Source organism: Hemicordylus capensis, chromosome 17 (genome assembly GCF_027244095.1).
Source record: "Hemicordylus capensis ecotype Gifberg chromosome 17, rHemCap1.1.pri, whole genome shotgun sequence".
NCBI classification, from domain to species: Eukaryota; Metazoa; Chordata; class Lepidosauria; order Squamata; family Cordylidae; genus Hemicordylus; species Hemicordylus capensis.
In genome coordinates, this window is record NC_069673.1 from 12,167,397 (window position 1) to 12,192,658 (window position 25,262).

At 51.6% G+C, this 25,262-nt stretch overlaps 1 protein-coding gene across 8 annotated transcripts in view; it reads right to left on the reverse strand.

The window, feature by feature from the left end:
• RAPGEF1 (Rap guanine nucleotide exchange factor 1) overlaps nucleotides 1-25,262 on the reverse strand; it is a 205,581-nt gene that overhangs the window by 12,469 nt on the left and 167,850 nt on the right. For 6 of the 8 annotated variants that reach the window (XM_053281909.1, XM_053281908.1, XM_053281911.1 and 3 more), the window contains 9 exons: nucleotides 23,528-23,977; nucleotides 21,109-21,311; nucleotides 19,611-19,766; nucleotides 13,732-14,022; nucleotides 10,479-10,571; nucleotides 5,962-6,050; nucleotides 5,561-5,672; nucleotides 2,709-2,784; nucleotides 1,549-1,637 (listed from right to left, as the gene is read on the reverse strand). In XM_053281909.1, the coding sequence (XP_053137884.1) occupies nucleotides 1,549-1,637; nucleotides 2,709-2,784; nucleotides 5,561-5,672; nucleotides 5,962-6,050; nucleotides 10,479-10,571; nucleotides 13,732-14,022; nucleotides 19,611-19,766; nucleotides 21,109-21,311; nucleotides 23,528-23,977 (1,559 nt within the window). The remainder of the gene's footprint in view (nucleotides 1-1,548; nucleotides 1,638-2,708; nucleotides 2,785-5,560; nucleotides 5,673-5,961; nucleotides 6,051-10,478; nucleotides 10,572-13,731; nucleotides 14,023-19,610; nucleotides 19,767-21,108; nucleotides 21,312-23,527; nucleotides 23,978-25,262) is intronic. The other 2 variants (XM_053281914.1, XM_053281915.1) reach the window with 2 other exon arrangements.

The window sequence follows — 25,262 nt, forward strand, 5'->3', positions numbered from 1 at the left end:
TGCAGACGGGACGGGAGGGACGATTTACCGAGCAAATCTGCCCGCCACCAGCTGGGAAGGCTGTGTGGAGACTGCCAAGTCAATTAATCAGCAGCAGCAGCAGAACCAGTCTCCCAGCAGCAGGGGGCAGCGATGAGCCACGACTCGGGGACGAGTGACATCAGGCCTCCCCGGCGTGGCAGCTCACAAGCCGGAACCCACAAGGCACCTTCCCATTTGGAGGGCGTGGATGGCTAGAAAATATATTGCCTGGGGCGGCAGCAGCAGCAAATGCACTCGCAGGCAGAATTCTAGAATGCAAAGGCAAGGAAACACTCCCTGCATCATGAAAACGGGGATGTCCGTCGGTGCTTCCTCTAAGGCGTGCGTGTGTCATACACTCACACGGTTTTTGATGTCCACTCGGTTCATTTTCGATCCCGCTCAGGTTGACTCGGGAAGGCCCCACTCTGAATGCACACGGTGCACGCACACACTGCCTTGATCCTGCCGCCCGGCACAAAAGCCGTTCCGCACACGGATGAAAAAAGAGAGCATGCAAAGTGTCCATGCACTGACCCCCTCGGAGCCCAAACAGGGGCCAGGAAGGAGAACAGGATACCCTTACGGGGAAAGAGTGGGGGGTGTGAACGGCTGGCTGCTTTCCCGCGCCAGCCCCACAGGGTTTTCGTGCTTCCTTCCAGCAGCTGAAGATCCGCACCAGACAGGGGCATCCCGGAAGTCCTGTGGGGAACAGCTGGGGGTGTCTAGCCGGAAGGGTGGGGTGGGGGACAGGAAAGTCCCCTTCAAATACTGGATGGGCTTTGGCATAGAAGGAGAAGCGGACGTGTCCTCTGTTGCTCTTGAGGGCAGGACTGGAAGCAGGGGGTCGAAATGACCAGAAAGCAGCTTCAGGAGAGAAAGGAGGGGGGATTTCCTAGTGGCCGTTTGACCGTGGAACCGTCTGCCTGACCCAGCACAGGAATAGAGGAAGCGGCCTGATGCAGAGTCAAACCCCGATCCATCTGGCTCAAGACTGTCTACCCAGACTGGCAGCGGCTTCTCCAGGGTTTCAGGCAGGGATCTCTCTCAGCCCTATCTTGGAGATGCTGCCAGGGAGGGAACGTGGAGCCTTGGTGTCCAGATCACACAAGGTGGGGGCTCCCTTCCAGATCCAAGGAGGAATGCTCACAAACCCCAAGAAGCCCCTGTCCCCCCAGCCTCCGGCCGGGAGCTGACAGCATTGCAGGGGCAAGGCGATCTCACTTGCTTTAAGAAGAGGTCTTTCTGCCCAGGACCCTAACAAGCTGAGTGCCACCCACCCACCGGGGAAGGAAGGGCCGGGCCCTGTTCTAACCGAACTCCAAATCCCCATTCAGCCGGGAAACTCGCTGGGTGACGGCCGGCCCACGTATCTCCCAACCAAACCGACCTCACAGGGTTGTTGTAGGAGGAGAACCCAAACCCTCTACTCTGGGAAGAGAAAGGCAATAAAATAAATAAATACCCCTGGCCGGGGCCCGTGGGGTGTGTGCACAGCGGAGTGAAACTTGCCAGGCCTTTGAAAGGATATCTGTATTGCAGCTTCTGGATAAGTTCTTCAGGGGAGATGAAGGTTCGGTAAGTGGTCAAAAAGGCTTCGCAGTACAGCACCAGATCTAGAGCGGGGTGGGGAGAGAGAACACACACACCGGTCAGCCGAATGGATCATCTTCCAACCCAAACACGCGAGTCCAGATCACATGCAAGAGCCAAACTAGGGTTTGGGCTACAGGCCTGCTTGGAAAGTGTACAGCCACCATCTCGGGCCAGAACGCGGGACTAGGATCCAGGAGACCCGAGTTCAAATCCCCACTCAGCCACGAAACGCACACAGGGCGATTCTGGGGCAGTCACCTTCTCTCCCAGCCTAACTCACCTCACGGGGTTGTGGCATAACTATGCACGATGGCTCCTTGGAGGAAGGGCAGGACGGAAATAGAGCAACTACAGCACCTTCCTTAGGAGGCAAGGCTACAACACCTGGGGCTTTTTAGTTCAGAAAAAAGATGACTGCGGGGAGACATGACAGAGGTCTATAAAGTCATGCCTGGTGTGGAGAAAGTGGATAGGGAGAAATTCTTCTCCCTCTCACATAACACTAGAACCAGAGGTCAGCCCATGAAATTGATTGCCAGGAAATCTAGGACCAACAAAAGGGAGTACTTTTCCACACAATGCATAATCAACCTGTGGAATTCTCTGCCACAAGATGTGGTGACAGCCAACAACCTGGATGGCTTTCAGAGGGGTTTGGATAATTTCATGGAGGAGAGGTCTATCATCGGCTACTAGTTGGAGGGCTATAAGCCACCTCCAGCCTCAGAGGCAGGATGCCTCTGAGTACCAGTTGCAGGGGAGTAACAGCAGGAGAGAGGGCATGCCCCTTTCAACTCCTGCCTGTGGGCTTCCAGCGGCACCTGGTGGGCCACTGTGCAAAACAGGATGCTGGACTAGATGGGCCTCCTCGGGCCTGATCCAGCAGGGCTGTTCTTCTGTTCTGAAATGCGAAAGCCAATAAAATCAATTAACCCAGGCTGCCTGTGAGATCGGCATAACGTAACCTGACAAGTTCCACCTTGGGGAGTTTGTGGCTTATGTTGCTGATTTCCTGACCAAATTTTACGTGCAGTAAACGCTGGTCCTCAGTACGCGCCCACAGGCTCCCCTCCGGCTCCTCCCCACCGTACCTTTCCTGTCGGTCTCTGTCGCGTGGACCAGCAGAATGTCTCCCGACCCGCCACGCACGTCAGGCCCGTCGTCGCCCTGCAAAGAGAAAGCCACAAAGGAAATCACACGCATGGCAACTTCCTTTCGGAGACCCCTAATTCCCTGGTGCCGGAGCGGCTGCGCCGACAGTCCTCGCGTCGGGTGGGATCAGAGGGCAGGCCCGGCCTTGGGCGAGGGGGAGAGGCCCAGGCTTGCGACGCGCCAGGGACGGCTTCCCGCCCCAACCTGGCCTTGCTGGATCGGGCTGGAGGCGGCAGCGACCTCTGAACTCCCAGGCTGGTGATGCGGATCAAAACTCATGCCCTCCAGCAGTCACTGGGGGTGGCGTGGGGGTCAGCGGCACCCGCAGGGCCTGGATACACCGCCGGCGAAATCCCAGATTCCACCAGAGGAACGAGCCGATCATATAGATAAGCAAGCACCAAAGCGTCCTCATCAAAGGACTCGGAGACAACACCAGCAAGGGGTTGTTGTTGTTGTTGTTATTATTATTATTGGAAAGCCATGGAGTCCCAATATGGACAAACGGCTTCCTTTCAGCGGAGGCTGCTCAGAACCCCTCTAATGCGAAGGTCTCTAGCCGCAGCGGCAGGTGGGTGGCTACCTGGTGGGGCTGGCCGGCCGAATCTGGCTCCTTCCCAAATCTTACTGGCTCGACGTCTTTATATCTGAAAGCCTTTGGCTGCAGGTAACAAATCCCAAAAGGCACAGAGGAGGAGCAGGAAGGCCTAAGAAAGAGCAGCGGCATCCCTCCCTCCCTCAGCTTCAACCACCAGCCTCTGACGCCTCGTGAGGAGGGCAGGTAAGCCGGGGCTTCCCATCCGACCTACACGGGTGGCCCTCGGTAATCTCTCCCGCCCGCCCAGCTTGGCCATTCTCCTTGTGAGGAGACCTGGTAGGGCCTCAGAGGCCAGCGGCTGGAGCTGTGGGAGTGAGCGGCGGTTGGGTGAGCTGAGAGAGCAGGGGAGTGGAGGAGAGGGGTGGCTGAGATGGTCGCGGGACTGGAAGGAGAGCAATAGAGTCCGAGCAATCATGTTCCGCGCAGGGCCGGCAAGTTTTGATGGTTACCCCGGGGTGGCTTCTGCTTCTGCGCTAGGTTGGGAGTCCTGCCGAGGCATTGTTCTGGTGCGATCGGCTGCAAATGAACCTGCAGCTGCGGTTCGACGAGGCACTTCAATACAGGGGCATATGCCCCGCGGGGCAATTCCAAGCACAACAGGACCGGGCAGGCGGCCACTTTTCCTATGACTGTACTCAAGAGCAAATGTTCAAACTGACATCATATACACCCACTGGGCAAGAGAACAGCTACTGCAAGGACACGTTTTTTACAAAGCCCTTCGATATGAAGAGCAAGTGTCTGAGATGGGCAACGTACGTCCGGTCCTGCACCAAGAGAGAAATATTCCCTGGAGAGGAGACTGACCATTAAAGTTGGTCACCCCGAGCTAGGCCAGCAAGCCTCTCTGTGACATCAGAGCAGACAAACCAAGGGCCGTCAGCCAGGCTGACGAGGGGCGTGACGGCATGCCATCCATCCAAAGAGGAAGCATGAAAGCATGCCAGATGCCACCAGCTGTAGCGACACGTGTGCAGGAGTCAGCAAAATGGCAGCTGGCTTGGAGGCCCATAGGCCAGGGTAAGGCGCTGCTGGCTTGCAGGCCTCAGGGAAATTCCGTTTGTGATGCAAGTCTTCAGGCATCCCTCTGGCAAGGTTCGTGGAATCCCACTTAAGCGGTGAGCAACGTCTTCTCACTCCTGCTAACGGATCTGAGCGGCCCAGAGCAACCCCCACCATTCCACCCAGGGCTGGCAAGTGACTGATGGCGGTTGGCTCCCAGACACGTCCCTTGGACAGCCTGGAAGCTACAAAGGCCTGGCATATTCCCGGAAGCCCGACGATGAGCGGAGATGTCTGACAAAGGAACAGAGGCCAGAATGACAGCCAATTTCCCTCCAGGTGTAAGGAGAGCGAACGTGCTGAGGAAGTTATTCTGGCCTTCCAAAGCAATTTAGGAATTCAAATCAAGGCTGGGTTTATTCTGCTACCACCATCTAGTACAGATCCTGGAGGGCAATGCAGCATCCTAAGAATCTCAGCTTAAAAAAAAAAATTAGAAACATTTGACAGAAACATAAAAAGTAGACTCATATTTATGCAGGCAAAGTTGGATGGCATTGCCAAAGCTTTCCTGTTTCTGCGATTTCACAGGGATGAAGGAAGCTGCCAGACCATTAGTCTGTCTAGCTCAGGATTGTCTTCACAGACTGGCAGTGGCTTCTCCAAGGTTGCAGGCAGGAGTCTCTCTCTCTCAGCCCTGTCTTGGAGATGCTGCCAGGGAGGGAACTTGGAACTTCAGATGCTCTTCCCAGAGTGGCCTCATTCCCTAAGGGGAATACCTTACAGTGCTCACACATCCCCTCCAAATGCAAACCAGGGCAGACCCTGCTTAGCAAAGGGGACAAGTCATGCTTGCTACCTCCAGACCAGCCTTCTGCATGCAAAGGCTCGTCCCCTGAGCTAAGGGCAATACCTTACAGCGCTCACATGTAGTCACCCATCTAAATGCAAATCAAGGTCGACCCTGAATAGCAATGTTCCCCCGCAAGGTCAGCTCTTCTCCCCAGGAAACATCCAGCGTTTTCTCAAGCCTATCTTCTCAGCCAACATCTAGAGATTTCCCCGAGAAATGAAAGCTTCGACTCTTGGAACGCTCAGTTGTGACTCTCAGTTTTCTGCCGAGAGTCAATCCAATCCAAAGCGATAACAGGGCACAAGCCCTGAAAGCCACTTTGTGGACAGGGCGCCTACCTCTTGCTTCAGGGTCAGCCTGGCCATGATTTCACTGTGGTCAACCAGGGATAGTTCATCGACTTCTTCTTTCGGCTGGGAGGACTCCAAGGATTCTGGCGACTTCTGCGACCTGGATGCAGAACAAGAGGCTCTGAGTTTTGGCACGCCCACGAAGGGGCAGAGGGTAGATTGCTGGCCCGCTCCTCAGAAAAGAGCAATCGACCCACAGGGTAGACTAGGCCCAGGGATTCTCAACGTTGGGTCTCCAGATATTATTGGACTTCAACTCCCATAATCCCCAACCAAAGGCCACTGGGGCTGGGGATTATGGGAGTTGAAGTCCAAAAACATCTGGGGACCCAACACTGAGAATCCCTGCGACTAGACAAGCAACAGGGGCTACAAGAGCAGAGTCCCACCTTTCGCCTTCCTCTGGATTCTCCTTCCCTGGGGCACTGCTCAGCGAGGCAGAGTCCTTGAGGAGGCCATCTTTAAATGCCGGCGATTCCTGGAAGAGAGGAAAGATTATTGGGATTATTAAGGCGGGGCTTCCTGGCAGGATTCAGCTTGACGTGCGCCCAGCAGATTTTCAAGACCCCTCCTCTGCAAATTCCGAGGGAGCAAATTGGCACCATAGAACATGCACAACCGAATTAGGACAAGGAATCGGAGAGCCCCCTGGTGACTTGAAGAGTGTTATGGTTTGCTTTGAGCCATGATGCTGGAGTTCCTATCATGCAGAACTAGGTGGAGGTCAACTGAATGCCTGTTATTTCATGGTGGTCAAATATTCCACAGAGTCAAGAACGTCCTTCGTGCAAACGAGAAACACTAGGTTTCTAATTGCACCAGGAGGTCATCTGAGAGCAACAACAGGGAGAAGGCACCCCAGCCTGGCAGGGATCAGGGCCACTCGCTCACGTCCTCCTCACTCAGAAGCCGCCTCCACCCAGTTCCACACACATGGCCGCAACCAGGGTGTGCAGGGGTCACAGCTTGATCTGCCTTTGCGGAGTGCGGGCCTCCACCTTCTCCAGGTTCCCAAAACCAAAAATGTGCCAGCCTGTCTTGAAGTGTCCCTTGAGGAATGCTGCTGCTCTTAGCCAGGACTGTACACCTGCAGCTCTCCAGCTTCTGGACTACAACTCCCATCATCCCCGGCAGGTCCACATCTGCAGGAGGGCCGAAGTTGTGCAGCCCCACGCTTCTGAGCTCTGCCCCATAGCCCTCCGCGCAGACAGGCACCTCACCCCCCTACTTCACATGACTATGCACACCCAGGTCAGAGGCTGCCCCCAGGTATGCATGGCCGTGTGAATGAATCTGGGTCCCCTCTCCTGCAACTCTCTCTCTCTTCTGCTGCCTCCATTCCCAGCCACAAGGCCTAGCTCTACCTAAAGAACTTGTGCCACAACCGCAGGCCAGATTTCAACAGGAACAGCAACACAGGACAGTTCAGGGGCAACCAGGAGGCATGAAACACACAGGGCACTGTCATCAAGGGATTATGCATCAGCATCTCCACGGGCTGAATTCCACCGGGTAACAAGGATGGTGAAAGAGCCACATCTTGGTGACCGGAGAGCTGGTAGTCAACGGAGTAGAGAGAGTGGACAGAGAGAGAGAGAGAGTCTTCTCCCTCTCTCACAACACGAGAGCCAGGGAATGATGGGAGGGGAATTGAGGACTGACAAAATGAAGTGCTTTTCCACACTGCATGTAATTCATCGATGGAATACTCTACCTCAAGATGTGGTGACAGACACCAGTTTAGATGGCTTTAAGAAGGGCTTAGATGAATTCATGGAGGACAGGTCTATCATGGACTGGTGTCTACAGGCTAGCTAGCCAGATCTCCTGCTAACTGAGCAAAGAGGCACACCTTTTAAAACTGGTGAGTCTCTAGTATTGAGCAGGGGGAGAGCAACTGGCCCTATCCATCCCCAGCACAGTACTCCTGCAGTGGCTGTTGCTGATGTCTATCTAGCTTAAGTTTCTATTTTAGACTGTGAGCCCTTTGGGGACAGGAAGCCACTTTATTCATTCATTCATTCAATTTATTTCGATGTAAACTGCTTTGGGAACTTTGAGTTGAAAAGGGTATATAAATATTTGTTGTCGTCATAGTCAAAGATCGCCTTATTCCACGTGGTGCTCAATTTCTCTTTTTAAACAATGGCTAAGAATTCCCTAGCATGAAAATGAAAGCTTCCTTCCTCACGACCCAGGCGCCTTGCAAGCTGGGTTTCAGCTCAAAAAAGAATCCTGCATTTTATATCACACCAACCTCCTGCACATTTCATGTCACGCAGTGTGGATCTTTTCAGGGACATTCAGCCTACCCAGCTGGGCTCAACAGGGTTCAGCATCCCATCCTCCTCTGGGACTTTGGTTCCCCACCCCCTACAGCCGTCCTATGTTGCTCCCTCCAGAGGAGCTCACCGTATAAAGCCTGAGGATCACTGGTTTCCGAGGAACCCACAAGCACAGACAGCACAGCAAGGTGTCCCAGGAACAGCCACGTTGGGTGTGTGTGAAAGTATCACACACACACCACACGGCCACAACACGGCCTGACCCTTCCTGGGAGGAGGGTCGTATGGGATATTTGATTCCAGGGCACATATTTTCAATTTTATTTATTTAAAATATTTACGCCCCACCCCTCCAGTACACGACAGGGAGGCTCAAGGCATTAATAAAAGAGATACAATAGAAAAAATCAATAATTTTTTTTAAAAGACCAAGCTAAAACCATATTACAGAATTTAAAGATTTCAAATTTAAAAAGGTACACAAGGAAAAATCTAAAAACGAAGAACCTGCCAGATATAAGCAGCGAACCAAACATTAAACAGCCTCTCTCAAAAGGTGTGTTTTTGATTAAAAACACGGAAGGAGGGAGAAGGGCGAGGTTCCCACAAACATTTGCCCACAACAGAAAAGGGTTGTTGCTGCTGCTGCAAAAGGGATGCTGCTCCCATTCCTTTCACAAAAGTGCCATACGATTTTTGAACAACAATACAGGGATTGTTGTCGGGACTGAACCAGAATGTCTTCCCGGAAGGGTGCAATGAAGGCTAACAGGATCCTCTAATTTACTCCACTCTCTGCCAGGTAAGATGAATCCTACAAATATATAATGTTTGTGTGTATGTGTGTGAAAAACCTGCGACCAACTTGCAGAGGGCAGCCCCATTTCTTCTGTTCTTGTCCTGCCCCACCCAATGGCAGAGAGTCTGAAGCCATCAAAAGGTCAACATTTTGAAGAGGGGATGGCCACGGGAGGATTCCTGCTGAGCTCCATCCGAGACGTCTGTGACGGGATGCAAAACGACAAGCACGAGACCCTGCCTTGCACAGAGAGGACGTCTGTTAACAGGAAGGGGAAGTGCCCGACCACAGGCAGGAAGGGGTGTAGCGAGCCGAAGAAAATGCAAAGCTGTTTTGGCCCAAGGGGCCCCGCCGTTTCCCAAAGAGAGGCAGAGGCTCAGGGAGCAGATCTCCAGCTCAGCTCCCAGAAGCTCTGCAGCTACATTCTTCCCTTGGTCCATCTTGCTCTGTATCGTCTACACAGACTGGCAGCAGCTTCTCCAAGGTTGCAGGCAGGAGTCTCTCTCAGCCCTATCTTGGAGATGCTGCCAGGGAGGGAACTTGGAACCTAGAGACTCTTTCCAGAGCGGCTCCATCCCCTGAGGAGAACTTCTTCCAGTGCTCACACCTCAAGTCTCCCATTCAAATGCAACCAGGGCGGACCCTGCATAGCTAAGGGGACAAGTCATGCTTGCTGCCACATGACGAGCCAAGTCCACCTGTGCCCAAAGGCTCCTTGCCGTGACCCTCCCAAGTCAGGGACTGAGCCTTCTAGCATCTGCTACCTGTGACTGTGTCTTGATGGAAGCATGCTGGAAGGCGACACCCCTCCCTGTCAGTCTCAAGACACGAATACAGCAGGTGCTCCTGCTAGACAATGGGCATGTTGGAAGAAATCCGGCTCCCCCCACCCTCGAAATATCCTTGATATATATAGATGATGCAGTTATTGTGTGGAATAAGCAGAAGGTTGCTGCACCTCCCAGAAAGATCCCCACCCTGTCACACAAGTGTTTTTCTTCTGAACTTTTAAGAGGCCCTATGGTTTGGCCATTTAGCCAAGCATACGTGAAGTACACACTCCAAAAAGAAGAATCTAGTTCGAAACAGGTCAGTAAATCAGTCACCCACCGGAACTGGAAAATCAATTCTCGTGGAAATAGGCAGGATCTCGTGATCCTGAAAACCTGAAATTTTTTAATTTATCACCTTTCTTAGTGCTTTGAAATGCACGGAGCTTTATTTAAACATACACTTGATGGTCTGTTTTAAATGGGTTGCAGCCCTTAGATGCTTTGCTTGGACTCACATTCCTGGTACCTGGTAGGTGTCCCTCTTGAGTTTGGGCCATTTCTATATTCCCTTGAGAATGCAACTTTTAATTTTAATTTTATTTTATTTTCCCTCCAGTGGCGGCTGCTGTTGCCCACCATGTATTTATATTTAGACGGTGAGCCCTTTGGGAATAGGAAACCATCTTCTCGTTCTATGTAAACTGCTTTGAGAACTGCTTTTTGTTGAAAAGTGGCACAGAGCGAACGAACTAGCTAGCAAGCTAGCTAACTAACTAGGCTAGCAACACATCCTCATTCTACATAAAAGAGCAAAACTACCACAAAGCACCCTGGAGGGGAACCCAGTCTGGCAACGTCCCCCAACACTTCCGAAGCCATGCACAGAGCAGCAGAAACACCAACACCGGGCGGCCAGAGAGGCCTCCTTCAGTCTCGTCCCCAAATACCGCCAGGGTCGGGAAAGGGTCTGCCAAAGGTGTCCCCGGTCACGCGAGCTCAATCAGCATGCAGCCCGCCACAGACTGTGGCCCCCGGGCAGCTTTACTTACTCCTTCAGAGTGAGGGAGTTCCCCGTTGCTTTGGCCGGAGGAATAGAGGTTGACGTATTCACCCTCCCCAGCCTCCTCTCCAGCGTTTTCACTCTACAGGAAACAGGACGAAAGGAAATGGGTGATGGTGCGTTGCGGCCCAAGGACCGAACAGCCGGCAAGACGGGTGCGGTGAGCATCACGGGCCAAGATCCCCAATCTGGAGGAGGCAAACAGAGCCCGCACTGGGCTCTCCCCAAGAAACCTCCACGAACGAGCAACTACTGAGTTCTTACATTCCAAACAAACCATCAGGACAGCTGCATCATGAGGGATGACAAGAGAGCTGCCTTAGGCATCACAATATTGGGGGGGGGGCAAGTGTGACCCCCTGCTGGCTACCTAGCTCCAGGCCCTCACTGCTTTCCTCTCCCTTGCTGCCCTCTCCCCAGCATCCCCGCTAACAGGGAATTCCAGATGTTGTTGAGGAGAACTCCCAGCATCCCCAGCTGTGATGGCCTTTGGCTAGAAATTATTATTATCATTCATTCATTCATTCATTCATTCATTCATTCATTCGAATTCTATGCCGCCCTTCCAGAAATGGCTCAGGGCGGTTTACACAGAGAAATAACAAACGAACAAGATGGCTCCCTGTCCCCAAAGGGTTCACATTCTAAAACAGGGGTTCTCAACATGTGGGTCCCCAGATGTTATTGGACTTCAACTCCCATAATCCCCAGCCCCAATGGCATTTGGTTGGGGATTATGGGAGTTGAAGTCCAGTTACATCTGGGGACCCACATGTTGAGAACCCCTGTTCTAAAAAGAAACAAATTGTGGGAGTTGTAATCAACAACATCTGGGATCCCCTGTTCGAGAGAAGAGACTGCAGCTGGCCAAGACGGATCCTCTCCTCCACACGCCCTCTCCTGCCCTGTCCTCCTCCCTCTTCAAAGGGGGGACAGGCATGCAGGCGAGTGACGGGCAGGGCTGCGGTATCACCGGCTGCTTAGACGCACTCTTCAAAGGTTTTTCCAGCTCCCAAAGAGCCAAAGCAAGCCTGGCAGGACGGCTGCCATGCAGCCCTCACTTCCTATGGGCCGAATTCCTCGGGAGGTGGCATTTGGGCCATCAGAGCCAACGGCCGGGAGTGGCTGCCTTGCCCCAGAGAAGAAGTGCCCCCCACGTGGCCTCTCACCTGAGCCACCGGCCCCCAAGATGCAGCAATGCCCTCGGCTTGGTTTCTTTTTTTAAAATGAAAAGGAACCCGACGGACTCGTGGAGAACGGCTTTCCACGTCAAGGGTGCGAATGGAGCCTCCATGCACAGGAGCAGTATACCTCTGGGCCACACACGCCGGGGACTGGCCATTGTCCCATGCCTTGCTGGGGAGCTCTGAGAGGCACCGAGCCAGCAGCTGCTGGGTTCAGGATGTAGCCCCAAGAGGGCCATTTTTTGGTCTGAACCAGCAACGCAATTCTTATGCTTTGAGATGGCCCACATATGCCTTAGGGAGCTGATAATATCGGACTGTTGTAAGGATGCCCATGAAGTTCTTTGCACTTTCAGAAAATTTGATGTGTTCAATATTCATGTTCAACTGCCCCCCCCCCCAAAAAAAGAAGGCTGTTCACAGTGCCCGAGTGTGTAACAAAAGAATTTGGGGCTAGGCGGAGGTTCCTACATTCATTTCTGGCAGAAGTTTCTCTAGTCATTTCAGGTCCGGGCACCGTAGACCCTTGCCGGGTGCCAGGAAGCATCCCATCCCGGCAGCCAGGTAGAGAGCTTTGGCTAACCGGAAGCCAGCTCCGCGCCTCTTGGAGAGAGACCAAAGCCACGGGCATGTTTTGCCGGCCAAAGGTCCTAGGTTCCCTCTGCGGCATCCCCTGCTAAAAGGATGCTGGGAAGGCCATTGCCACCTCAGGCCCTGGAGAGTGGCTGGTGGGCAGAGGAGACGACGTTAGGCAAGGAGGAGAGCTTCCGCGTAAGCTGGGCTGCGCCTCGATTACTGTATTTTATGGACTATGAGACTCACTTTTTTCCTCGAAAAATATCCGCCAAAATTCAGGAGCGTCTTATATGTCTTAACAGTTTAATATGTTAAAACTCTGAAAAACTGGATTAAAATTAAGGTGCGTCTTATAGTCCGTAAAATACGGTATAGCACTGGACCGCAGCTCATTGCTGGTGGACTTCGGCCTGCGATGCAGGCAGAAGATGCAGCAATGCCCTGACTTGGCATCAGGCAGTTCCAGGCGTCCTTTGAGGCCACTGATGGGCCACAAGTGAGGGATGCAGGTCTGTCCAGGCAGGAAGGCAGGCAGATCAGTAGCCCTTGGAGACGTCTGTTCTTGGCCAGGTTGATTTCAGGCACTCTTCTTTCCTTGCATCCACTTGACTGTTTAGGACAGGGCTCGGCAGGTGTGGCCCTGCCCAGCTGCTGCCAAACGACAACTCCCATCTTCCCCAGCCACAATCAATTGGAGCTGGGGGTGATGGGAGCTGTAGTTCAACAACAGCTGGAGGGCCACGTTCGCCCACCCTTGGTTTAGAATGATCACATTTTAATAGTAGGAACATAGGAAGCTGAGACAGACCCTTGGTCTATCTAGCTCAGAATCTAGGTCTTCACAGACTGGCAGCGGCTTCTGCAAGGTTGCAGGCAGGAATCGCTCTCAGCCCTCTCTTGGAGATGCTGCCAGGGAGGGAACTGGGAACCTTCTGCTCTTCCCAGAGAGGCCCCATCCCCTGAGAGGAAGATCTTACAGTGCTCACACTTCTAGTCTCCCTTTGATATGCAACCAGGGCGGACCCTGCTTAGCCAAGTGGACAAGCCATGCTTGCTACCACCAGACCAGCTTTGCTCTCACAAAGGAAGCTGCCATATACTGACTCAGACCCTGGGTCCATCCAGCTCAGGGCTGTCTACCCAGACTGGCAGCGGCTTCTCCAAGGTTGCAGGCAGGAGTCTCTCTCAGCCCTACCTTGGAGATGCTGCCAGGGAGGGAACTGGGAACCTTCTGCTCTTCCCAGAACGGCTCCATCCCCTGTGGGGAAGATCTTCCAGTGCTCACACATGTGGCGGACCCTGCTTAGCTAAGGGGACAAGTCATCCTTGCTACCACCAGACCAGCTCTCCTCTCCCCTTTTCTCTTTCTCCCTGCATATGCACACGTACACACCCACAGAGCCAAACGTCTCCCCGAATCACAAGCTCCCAGCAGCCCTTCCTAACGCCGCCCCCCGCCCCTTGTGCCCTCCAAGTTCTCACCGAAGATGTCTGCAGAGAGTCAGTGAAAGAGGTTTCAGAAGGAAGGCAGACAGAAGCCGTCCCGTTAAAGCTGCTCTCCTGAGAAGAGGAGGTGGCCCCATCCGCAGTGCTGAGCGCCTGGCCGGCCGCGGCCGGCACTGCCGCCAGGTCAGAGTTGGGAGGCTGGTGCGCAGGCGGGAAAGGCAGCGGCGGAGAGGAGGAGGAGGAGGAGGAAGATGAGAGGAAAGGAGGGATGGAGATTTGGTGGCGAGGCACAAAGTCTTGGGAATAAGACCTGAAGACCGATTTGTACTGCAGGGGGTGGCGACAAATCAGAGCCATGAAAGGGAGGGGAGGAAGGAAGAAAGGAAGGAAGGAGAGAGACACGAAGAAAAGAGAAAGAAATTAGATCAACAGTAGCACCAGGTCAGCCCCATGCAAGCCACTCTTCCACTGAAGTGCAAAAGAGACGAAAGTTTGGGCGGTATATAAATCTGATAGAAAGATAGATAGATAGATAAAAGGATTCCCTCTTCTACTGAGCCAGCAACGTCTTTGGGCAGGGGCGGGAAGGCGTGGGCCTCCCACTGCTATCGAATGACAACTCCATTAATTGCATTTTTGGCCGCGGTTGCCCTGATGCGTTGCGTCTGCTGTGGATTTGTTTTTATGATTGTGGCTTTAGTAGGGAGTACTATCAGGCTTGTATATTGTTGTTAGCTGCCTTGGGCATGGCTGGGTGGAAAGGCGGACTGCAAATATTTTCAATACATTAAAGATAAAGTGTACGAGGGGTATACAAAATGTCTCTGACCATTTCCCTGCGGAAATGGAATGAGAGCGTATTATGTCTGCACCACCTTTCAAAACAAATGTCCAAAGTGCAAAGACAAACAAGACAATCACAGTCTGCCAGAAATAGTGCGACTTGCTTTAAAATCTCTTAGAACCAGTCCATAAGCAGGGAAATGGCAGAGCAGAAAAAGACAGAAAACCCAACCAAAACGCAACCAAACAGAAAGTTCTTCATCTGCCCCTGGACAGATTCCGAGGTGAGACCAGACAGGTCTCCTGTGGGCAGACGGGCCGGAGTCCTGGTGCTCCCCACAGGTTTCAAGGAGGCCCCGTAGCCTCCGCATAAGACGGTACTTTCGGCAGGGTCTTACGAACAAAGCAGCCTCCCCGAAGAACCTTTTTATCTTTGGTTCGCCTCCAATGAGACTTTTCCCTACTGTGTCATAAACATCTGTCATGAACAGTTACCCTCTATGTGGCTGGAGCCAGTTGGAAAAATCTGGATGCTGAAACATCTTATTATTAATTCGATTTCTCCCTTCCAAAAATGGCTCAGGCAGGTTTACACAGAGAAATAACAAACAAATAAGATGGCTCCCTGTCCCTCACAATCTAAAAGAAACATAAGACAGACACCAGCAACACACAGCACTGGAGGTCCTGTGCTGGGGGTGGAGAGGGCCAGTTCCTCTCCTCCTGCTAAATAAAGAGAATCTCCACGTTCAAAGGTGCCTCTTTGCCAAGTTAGTACGGGTTAGCCAAGTTAGTAGAGGGTTTATGGCGATGATTCCCTTCTCTTCAAACAGCCTGCATCCTACTGGGGTGCATACGCAGCATTTCACACGCTGATGGCTGCCCCCCAAAAGGTGCCAGGCCGACCCATGGAAGCGGCATCCCAAGCCAAAGAGCCCCTGACGGCTCCCTGCCACAGCGCCTGGCACATTAGAAGAACTGCAGCCCCAGGAGAAAGGAAATAAAGAACACGCCATCCAAGCAACTGCCATCTCACATGGAAGAAGCCTCAAGCCAAAAATCACTGCACGCCTAACAATCAGACTAATCTTCATTAGAAATGGCAAGCTCAGCAAAATGGCAACTTCCGGATATTAAAATTTCATTTTAAAAGCAGCCGCCTTCAAGTCTTATGGCCTGGGTAGGCAAAGCTGGAAGAATGGCAGGGTAAGATTTCCAGTGGGGTGTGGGGTTGGCCATCATTGCCTGCAAAGCGCCTTCCCCACCCAGTAATGTGAAAAGCCGGCACAAGTCACACAAAACAGCAAACACTGCAGAACAGATCATATAATTGTATGAATCTGCTCAAATTGCATCATATGTAAGGAGTGCAGAATTCAGGTTGCAGAATTCAGCTTTCCTCGGCACAGAATTTTAATCCCCGCTCCCCTCCTTTAAACCAAGGCTTGGCATCTTGGCCAAACCAGAGCATCTGAGATAAGAACACAAGGACAGCCCTGATGGATCAGGCCCAAGGAGGCCCATCTAGTCCAGGATCCTGTTTCACACAGTGACCCACCAGATGCCGCTGGAAGCCACAGACAGGAGTTGAGGGCGTGCCCTCTCTCCTGCTCCTTCCCTGACCCATTCGCCCATAATGCATCTTTTTCTAAAGTCCACATTCCAATGCTATACTAACAGACAAGTCGGAGCTTTAACTTGGGCTCAGCTAAGGAGCTATTTATTTTACAACGTGCACATCAGAACAAGACCTTGCGTTGGCCAGAATTTCGCAAAAGACCAACGAGCCCCAGCGAGACCTTGAGATCCTCCAACCAAGCTTGTTGACATCAAAGGAAATTGGGAAGGAAAATGTGCTATGCTGTACACACCAATGCCCCGAAGAGTGGTATTATCATCCCAGCTCCGTTATCATTTCCTGCAAGGGACCATATCTGCGGACCACGTCACACATTAGAGGCAGAGGTGGTCTACTTACTCCCGTACATCAGGTGGGCCCGAGAATGTGGGAGAAACCGCCACCAAGATTGCCCGGAATCCAAGGCTACTTTTCCCACAAGTTCTTCAATGTTAGAAAGCAGGGGGTTCTCTTAAACTCAGAGGCCTCTTCCTTTCGGGTAAATACCGGCATAAAATGTACGTAACCTGTTATTTTTTAAGGTGGTTGTCTTCAATTTAGAGCTGCCTTCAAGTTGGGCAAATACGGTACTTAACTGCATGTATGAGCCCGAGCCACTTCTCCAGCAAAGCTTTTCAATCTCAGAATCTGGGACAGCGCTTTCTGAAGATTTTGCATGGCATGCTTAAGAACATAAGAACAGCCCTGCTAGATTAATGGTAAACCACCCAGAAACGCAAGTTTTGGGTGGTAAAGAAACATTTTCAATCAATCAATCAATCAATCAATAGATCAGACACAAGGCCCATCCAGTCTAGCATCCTGCTTCACAACAGATGCCCCTGAGAAGCCCACAGGCAAGAGGTGACGGCATGCCCTCTCTCTTGCTGTTGCTCCCCTGCGACTGGGATTTAGAGGCATCTTGCCTCTTGAGTCTGGAGGTGGCCTATAGACACCAGACTAGTAGCCATTGATAGACCTGTCCTCTATGAATTTGTCTAAGCCCCTTTTCAAGCCATCCAAGTTAATGGCTATAACCCCATCGCGTGGTAGAGAATTCCATAGTTCAGTTTCACGGGCAGACCCCTGGTTCTAGTGTTGTGCGAGAGGGAGAAAAATTTCTGTCCACTCTCTCTACTCCATGCATCATTGTATACACCTCTATCTTGTCTCCCTGTAGTCGCCTCTTTCCCTAAATAGCCCCAGGTGTTGTAGCCTTGCCTCATAAGGAAGGTGCTCCAGGCCCCTGATTATCTTGGTTGCCCTCTTCTGCACTTGTTCCAGTTCTACAATGTCCTGATGAAGATACGGTGACCAGAACTGTATGCAGTACTCCAGGTGTGGCTGCACCATAGATTTGTAGAAGGGCATTATAATACTAGCATTTTTATTTTCAATCCCCTTCCTAATGATACCTAGCAAGGAATTGGCCTTTTTCACAGCTGCTGCACACTAAGTCAACACTTCCAACGAGCTGTCCACCATGACTGTCTTCAAGATTTCTCTCCTGGTCAGTCACTGACAGTTCAGACCCCATCAGCGTATATGTAAATTTGGGGTTTTTTGCCCCAATATGCATCACTTTACACTTGCTTGCATTGAACTGCATTTGCCATTTTGTTGCCCACTCACCCAGTTTGGATAAATCCTTTTGGAGCTCCTCATAGTCTGTTCTGGATTTCACAACCCTAAATAGTTTAGTGTCATATGCAAGTTTGGCCACCTGGCTGCTTAACCCAACTTCTAGATCATGTGTAAACAAACTGAAGAGCACCGGTCCCAGTACAGATTCCTGGGGGACCCCACTTCTTTCCTCCATTTAGAGAAGTGTCCATTTAATCCTACCCTCTGTTTCCTGTCCTTCAGCCAGTTATCAATCCACACATGAACCTGTCCCCTTATCCCATGACTGCTAAGTTTACTCAAGAGCCTTTGCTGGGGAACTTTGTCAAAAGCTTTTTGGAAGTCCAAGTATACTATGCATGCAACCAGGGCTCAGAAATGGGAGGTAGGAGACCAGATCTGGGGCTCCCAATCCCCCCCTCTCTCTTTTAACCAGGGGGAGTGATTGTGTGAACAATAACAGGGCCGTTCCCCTACGAGGGCCCACAGGCAGGGCTGTACACAACCACTGTGCATAGGCACAGACTTCTTTCCATGCATAATGTAAATTAAGCTACAGGAGGTAAATTTGCATAATTCGGATAATGTACACAAGTTTATTTGGAGTCGGGTGGTTTTTGGTTTTAAAGGCTGAATCCTGGAATCGAGCCTCCATAAGCACCGGCCAAGTCAGATAGTTCTGAGAATGATTTGGGTGCAGAGAGTTTGGGATCAGTCCCGCGAGGGCATCATCAGTACACAACCATTTTCAACTTCTTTCACTTTCACACCTATTAATTTAAGAGGCTTTGGCACTCAGCGGTGAAGAGATTTCTCTAAGAGGGTGTATCGTTTTAAGGACTTGATAATCAGCAATGATGTCTGGGGGCAGAAGAGGCCAGACTTCCTTAGCCAGCCAGTGGGAGAAAGGGAACACTGCTTAACCTTTTAACAGGTTTATCTGCCTTGCTGTGATTAATGGGCGAGGAAGGGAGGCGAAGATGGGAGTCTTGCTGCTGGGGAACAAAAAATGCAGAGTTTGGGGTTTTTTTGGAAGCAAAATGACTGCTCCAATTCTCACCATTTCCCAAAAGACTGGAAAAGAAAGATGGTATGAACTATGAAACTCTCCAAAGGTCTGCACATCTTTTTCACTGTATCTACATCACACCCATTTTTTTAAAAAAACTATACCTCTCCAGAGTATGTGGTTCTCCAGATGTTGCTTAACTACAACTCCCATCATCCCCAGCTGCAAAAAACTGTGGCAGGGGTGATGGGAGTTGTAGTTGAGGAACATCTGGAGAGCTACACATTGCTTACCCCTCTGCCTCAAGCTTTCCTTTCAACCAAAATGGCTCAAAGTAAGGATACCTTTGATTACTAGCAGGAAATCACTCTTCAATCCAGAGCAAAGGTGGGCAGAATTGTGGCTGGGGGTGATGGGAGTGCCGGGGGGTGGGGAACAACCCCCCCACAAACACGCCACCCTTTCCCCTTCATTTTTCATCCCCTGCCCCCCTCCAGGCCTTCACATCTCTAGTCCTGGCCAATTAACACAGAAGCACTCGGATGGCAAAGAACTCGGTGGAGAAGAGATTTCCGTAGTGGGGAGGGGAAAAAAGACACCAGCCTTTCTGGGTCGGATTTAAAAGTTCCCCTTTCTAGGCCAGGGGATGTTCTGAGGATGTTCCCCTCCTCACATCTCAGTTGGAAACTGGCTTTGCTCTTCCAATATGCTTTCCAAAGCCCCAAGACAAGACCTTCAATGATATCCTTAAGCCTTGGGAAGATGACCCAACAGTTGCCCTGAAAGACCGCAAATAAATCTTCCCCAGAGAGAGACACAGAGAGAGAGACACAGAGAGAGAGAGAGAGCACAAGGAGAAACCACCCCAAGTTAGCAACTCACCGAGTGCACAGGGAAGGAGCTGTGCTGGTGGAGGAAGGAATTAGAGACGGACATACTGAGGCCTTGAGTGGTGCCGAGATCCTCGGGGGCAAAGGGCACTTTAGGTGGCTGGACACAGTAGGAGACAGAAGAGAAGGAGGAGGCTGCAAAAGAGGCCTGGTGGAGGGAGAGAGAGAGAGAGAGAGAGAGGCAGCGAGAGGAAGAGAGAGGAAGAAAAGGACCACGCAAGCCAAGGCAGCAAGCTTTCAGAACTATCCGGTGCCAGGAGCTGGGAGGCAGAGTTGCTGTGCCCTGTATAGCTCCTTGCTCCTCTACATGTCTACAGGCAGCAGAAAATACATATATGCAGATTCCAAACTGTGGCTGTTGTGGCTTTTATAAAACGACGGTGTCCCTTTTCTAAATAAGTGAAAGTGGGATGCATACACAAAATGAAACATACATAAGCCGATCTATAAAAGAGATGGGCAAACAGCCTGTAGCCCAGGGGAAGGGCAGCCCTAGCAGCTTAATTGGGAAATGGCAACACCCAGAAGAGTGGGTGAGAGCCGACTCCGAAAAAAGGCCCCCCAAAGCAAAGATCACCAGGGGCGACCATCAAATTAAGTGAATATATATGTTATTGCATAACAATCTACAGGACTGCTGGGAACAGTTCACAGTGCAAAGCCACAGAATGAAAATCCCGTCTTCAAGTTGCACGGCGATTGTTCCCTGCCTATCCCATCTACTTTTAATGAGACTTCTAGAATCGATCATTGCTTTAAATCAGTGATTCTCAAACTTGGGTCCTCAGGTGTTATGGGACTTCAACTCCCATAATCCCCAACCAAAGGCCACTGAGGACCCAAGTTTGAGAATCCCTGCTTTAAATGGTTCTAATGCTTTAACTTTGTTTTTAATCCGTGTTTCATTGCAAACTGCCCAGAGACCTGAGTTTTGGGCGGCATACAAATATGCTAAATATTTGACTTATATAAAATCGATATGCTAAATATCACTGACTTGGGAGCCAGTGTGGTGTAGTGGTTAGAGAGCTGGACTAGGACCAGGGAGACCCGAGTTCAAATCCCCATTCAGCCAGGAGACTGGCTGGGTGACTCTGGGCCAGTCACTTCTCTCTCAGCCTAACCTACTCCACAGGGTTGTTGTGAGGAGAAACCTAAGTATGTTCTCTGGGCTACTTGGAGGAAGAACGGAATGGAAATGTAAAAATAAATAAATAAGAGGTTCACCGACCCTTCCACCCCTCTGAAATGCCAACCCCAAAGATCAGGGAACACTCCGTGTGGGGCATGAGGGCAGGGGCTGTAGTGGGGAGGGGGACTCAATAAGACTCCCCACTCCACTCAGAGCACATTCTTCATTTCCCCGACAGACACATTCGGACATGCCCTTTGTCCCCTCTGGTGAGTCCCACCTTTGGGGCTTTGGGCTCTTCAAATTGTTCTGTCTGCTCGGGCCGGACAGTCGCCCAGCAACGCCCCAGAGAACTCACCAGCTGCCGCTGTTTGGGCGGGAGGGCCGGAGGCGGGGCCAAGTCCTGGCCGGAGTCCGCGCTGCTGAAGGAGTCGTTGAACCCGTAGACCTCCATCAGGTGCTTGTTCTTCTGCTGGTAGATGTGCTCGTTCTGGGGCGTCTGGTAGAACATGGAAGGCTGAGGCTCAGAGTAGTCTTCGACGAACTGCATGTAGGCCATCACTGGAAGACAGAAAGGTCACCCGCTGGCGGCACCACCGAAAACCGCCCCCTCCCCCCCGTGCGCCGCAGCGTGGGTGATGCTCCGAGGACAGAACCCCGTTTAAGACTTTTATCTCCTATGTTAGACAATTTGCCTGGCCGGTCTGACGAATTTTATTTAAATTATCTTTTAACTGATGAGGACACTGATATTATTTCTGTTATGGCCAGGTTTTGTTATATTATTTGTAAAATACGTACTGGTTTATTGTAAATGTTTGCTGGTCAATGACCGAATAAACTGATAACTGATAACAGAACCCCTCCAAGCAGCCGGGCCGTCCCAGCCGGAGCACCCGCTGCTCTCGGGGCCACTTGGCACGGTCTGCCGACCCACACTGGTTTTCAAGCAGAGGCTGGAGGGGCGTCTGTTGGGGATGCCGGAGCAGATTTCTGCACTGAGCAGGGCTTGGACTAGAAGCCAAGGGTCCCTTCCTACTCTAAGGTTCTGTTCTGTGACTCTGTGGAACAACTATGGACCTGCAACAAAATCCTGCAGTTTGTCCCTGGTGTGTATGTGCTACCGAGTCTGCGCCTGTGTAGATTGAAAGTTTTAGATTGTGAGCCCTTTGGGGACAGGGATCCATCTTTCTTATCCATCCATCCATCCATCCATCCATCCATCCATCCATCTATCATTTCTCTATGTAAACCACTTTGGAAACTTTTGTTGAAAAGCGGTATATAGCCATTTTCCCGCTCAGAAGCGGAAGGGTTTATCACTGTCTCGAGGGAGTGTTCTTCAAGCTGAGAAATTTCCTCGGGTTTGTGTTCCAGCCCTCCTTGCCACTGAGTCCCATTGGTGCTGCCCACCTGGTTGTCTGTTAGCTGCCCTCGGAGTTCACAAACATTCTGCACCATTGAGTTACATTGGGGCAGTTTGGGGTTTTTTGCTCCCTGGTTCCCCCCCCCCCCTTTAAGATTTGTGTGAAAACTGATATATCTGCAGCTTATCCAGAGTCTGCCTGTTCTTTCCTCTCTGCAGGTGCTTCGGTCAGGCATCCATAACATTTCCATCTCTTTCAGAAACCAATAAGGTGGCATTAGGAGAAGTGACCCTAAGGAACCCTGGGATGGGCAATTTGAGTGAGTGCTGAACACTTTTGTTATAAATCCTCCTAGGACTACAATTCCTGGGTCATAAGAACACAAGGACAGCCCTGCTGGATCAGGCCCAAGGCCTGTCTAGTGATGCATTATCTAGTTACATATTCCCCCTGAGGAAAAGCCCAGCGTCTCCAACCAGCTCGCATTCACAGGCTTAACATGTCCTTAAGTCTCTTGCTTCCTGACTTGGCTGGACAGATTTCGTGACCATGTCTATGGCTTCTCCTGGACCACAATTCTGTCCTATTCCTGGTGGACTGGTTTTACGGCCGCCCTGGGCTCTTTGCCTCAACTCTGAAAAGACACTGTTAACTTGGCTCCGACGGAGAAGGAATTCAACCGGCATTGGCCCCAGCCTGTCCAGTCCAAGAGCCAGAAGGGGCAGAGAGTCAGTCAGATTAGGATCAAGGAACTGGGTTCAAATTGCACATAGCGATGCAGCTTATCGGAGGGCCTGTGGCCAGGCACACATTCCAACGTACCACACAGGGTTGTTGGAAGGTTACGGTGTGCAGGGGAGAGAACTCCAGAAGTCACCCTGAGCCCCTTGGACAGAGAGTGGAACAATACTGGGGGGAAATGAGAAATTCCTCCAAATCTGTGCCAACTGTTTTGGTGACGTGGTGGGAGGGGCTCAACCCCTCTCTGACATAGGGAGGCTCCCTCCGATGCAGTAAGTCTCCGATTAAGAGAGGAGAGCTGGTCTGGTGGGAGCAAGCATGACTTGTCCCCTTAGCTAAGCAGGGTCTGCCTTGGTTGCATCTGAATGGGAGACTTGATGTGTGGGCACTGTAAGATTTTCCCCTCAAGGGATGGAGCCTCTCTGGGAAGAGCAAAAACTTCCAAGTTCCCTCCCTGGCAGCAACTCCAAGATGGGGCTGAGAGAGACTCTTGCCTGCAACCTTGGAGAAGCCGCTGCCAGTCTGTGAAGACAATACTGAGCTAGATAGACCAATGGCCTGACTCAGTATATGGCAGCTTCCTATGTTCCTATGACTGCCGGTCTGAGTCGGCACGAGGCCGCTTCCTAGGTCCCCAAGAGAGAAACCTCCAGGCAGGCCTGGGCTTACTGTGTTTGTTCTTCTTCTCCGGCAGAGGGGGCGGCTTCTCGGCATCCCCCCCCGAGTCCAGCGCGGCGAAGTCGGCGAGGAAGTCTGCCGGCGAGCTCCCTGGCTGGAAGGGCAGCACGGCGGCAAAGGGGGTGAAGGACGGGAGCAGGGCCGAGCCGCGCAGGTCCTCCTCCGAGATGTTGTCGTACTGCGAGGGGTGCCGCTCAAACAAGACCCTGCAGCCGGCCGTGTCGAAGGCGTGCTTCCGCTTCTTCTCCGGCAGGGCGGGGGGGATCTCGGCCACCTGGGGGCTGCCGTGCTCCGGCAGCGCGAAGGTGTGTCCGTGGAAGGGGGAGCCGGACTCCCCCAGCGACTCCGGCAAAGGGCTGAGGAGGCCAAGCGCCTGCTGGGGGATCTGGTCGGCGTTGGAGAGGTCCTGCTGCAGGAACTCGTAGTCGGGGTCATAATGATCTGTGGGGAACAGAAGAGAAGGAGCTGGATCAGCATTCGCCTGGCAGGGCTGCACTCTCCCGTGTTTCGGGGCTACGACTCCCATCATCCTGAGTCACAGTGGCCAACAGCCAAGTGTGATGGGCATTGTAGTCCAACCTCTGCAGGAGGGCCAAGACTCTGCAGCTCCGCTTTGTGGCAAGGGCAGAAAAGGAAGACGGAGCACCCCTTGGTATCAGGGATGCAAAGGACAGGCAAGCCTATAAGCCAGCGTGGTGTAGTGGCTAGAGTGCTGGACTAGGACCGGGGAAACCTGGGTTCAAATCCCCATTCAGCCATGACACTAGCTGGGTGACTCTGGGCCAGTCACTTCTCTCTCAGCCTAACCTGCTTCACAGGGTTGTTGTGAGGAGAAACTTAAGTATGTAGTACACTGCTCTGGGCTCCTTGGAGGAAGAGTGGGATATAAAATGTAAAATAACAACAACAACAACAACAACAAGAAGAATAGAAAAAATCACAAAATACAAAGATCTACAAATCGAAATTGAAAGGCTGTGGCAGAAAAAGACCAAAATAATCCCAGTGGTGTTGCCAGAACCTGAGGGGTATACTCGTGAGTCAAATGGGCCGTAACCCAAAATTTGGCTTCACCACCAGCCAACAGAAATCACCACCAGCCAACTACAAAAAGTAACTTTACTGGGAACAGCCTATATTTTGCAATGATATCTATAATAACAGCAACCACATTGATAATAAATACTCAATGTCTGGATAAAACAAACCAGTCAATAACACCTGTCTGACTGTGTAAGTAAATAAATAAAGTAAATAATATACAAGAGGCTGTGTGACAGGAGAGCAGATGTCTGAGATTTATTGCTATTTATTTATTGTTCAATGTTTCTACCACCTTTCACAAGACATCCCAAGGCGGCTCAAAAAAAACCAAAAAACAAAACAATAAAGTGCCATGAAAACCACCTCAAAACACTAAAACCAGTTAAAACAATAAAAAGCAAGAATAGCAGAGGCGCTAGGGAACCTGGCAGCCCCAAAGGGGTGAAAGCTGGAACCAATAAAAAGCTCCCGAGTGGTCTTTTAGAAGCAGCCACCCATGTCAAGGAGCAGACACACTCACAGAGAGAACATATCAGAGCCTGGGGGAGGAGGGGGCCACAACAGAGAAGGCCCCGTCCCGCGCGCACAAGCCCCCTCTGATGACCTTGCTGGGCGGGCAGAAAGGATCTCCAGGGCCCAAACCGTTAAGATCATCTGATGGGCAAGATTCCTGGGGCTCCCA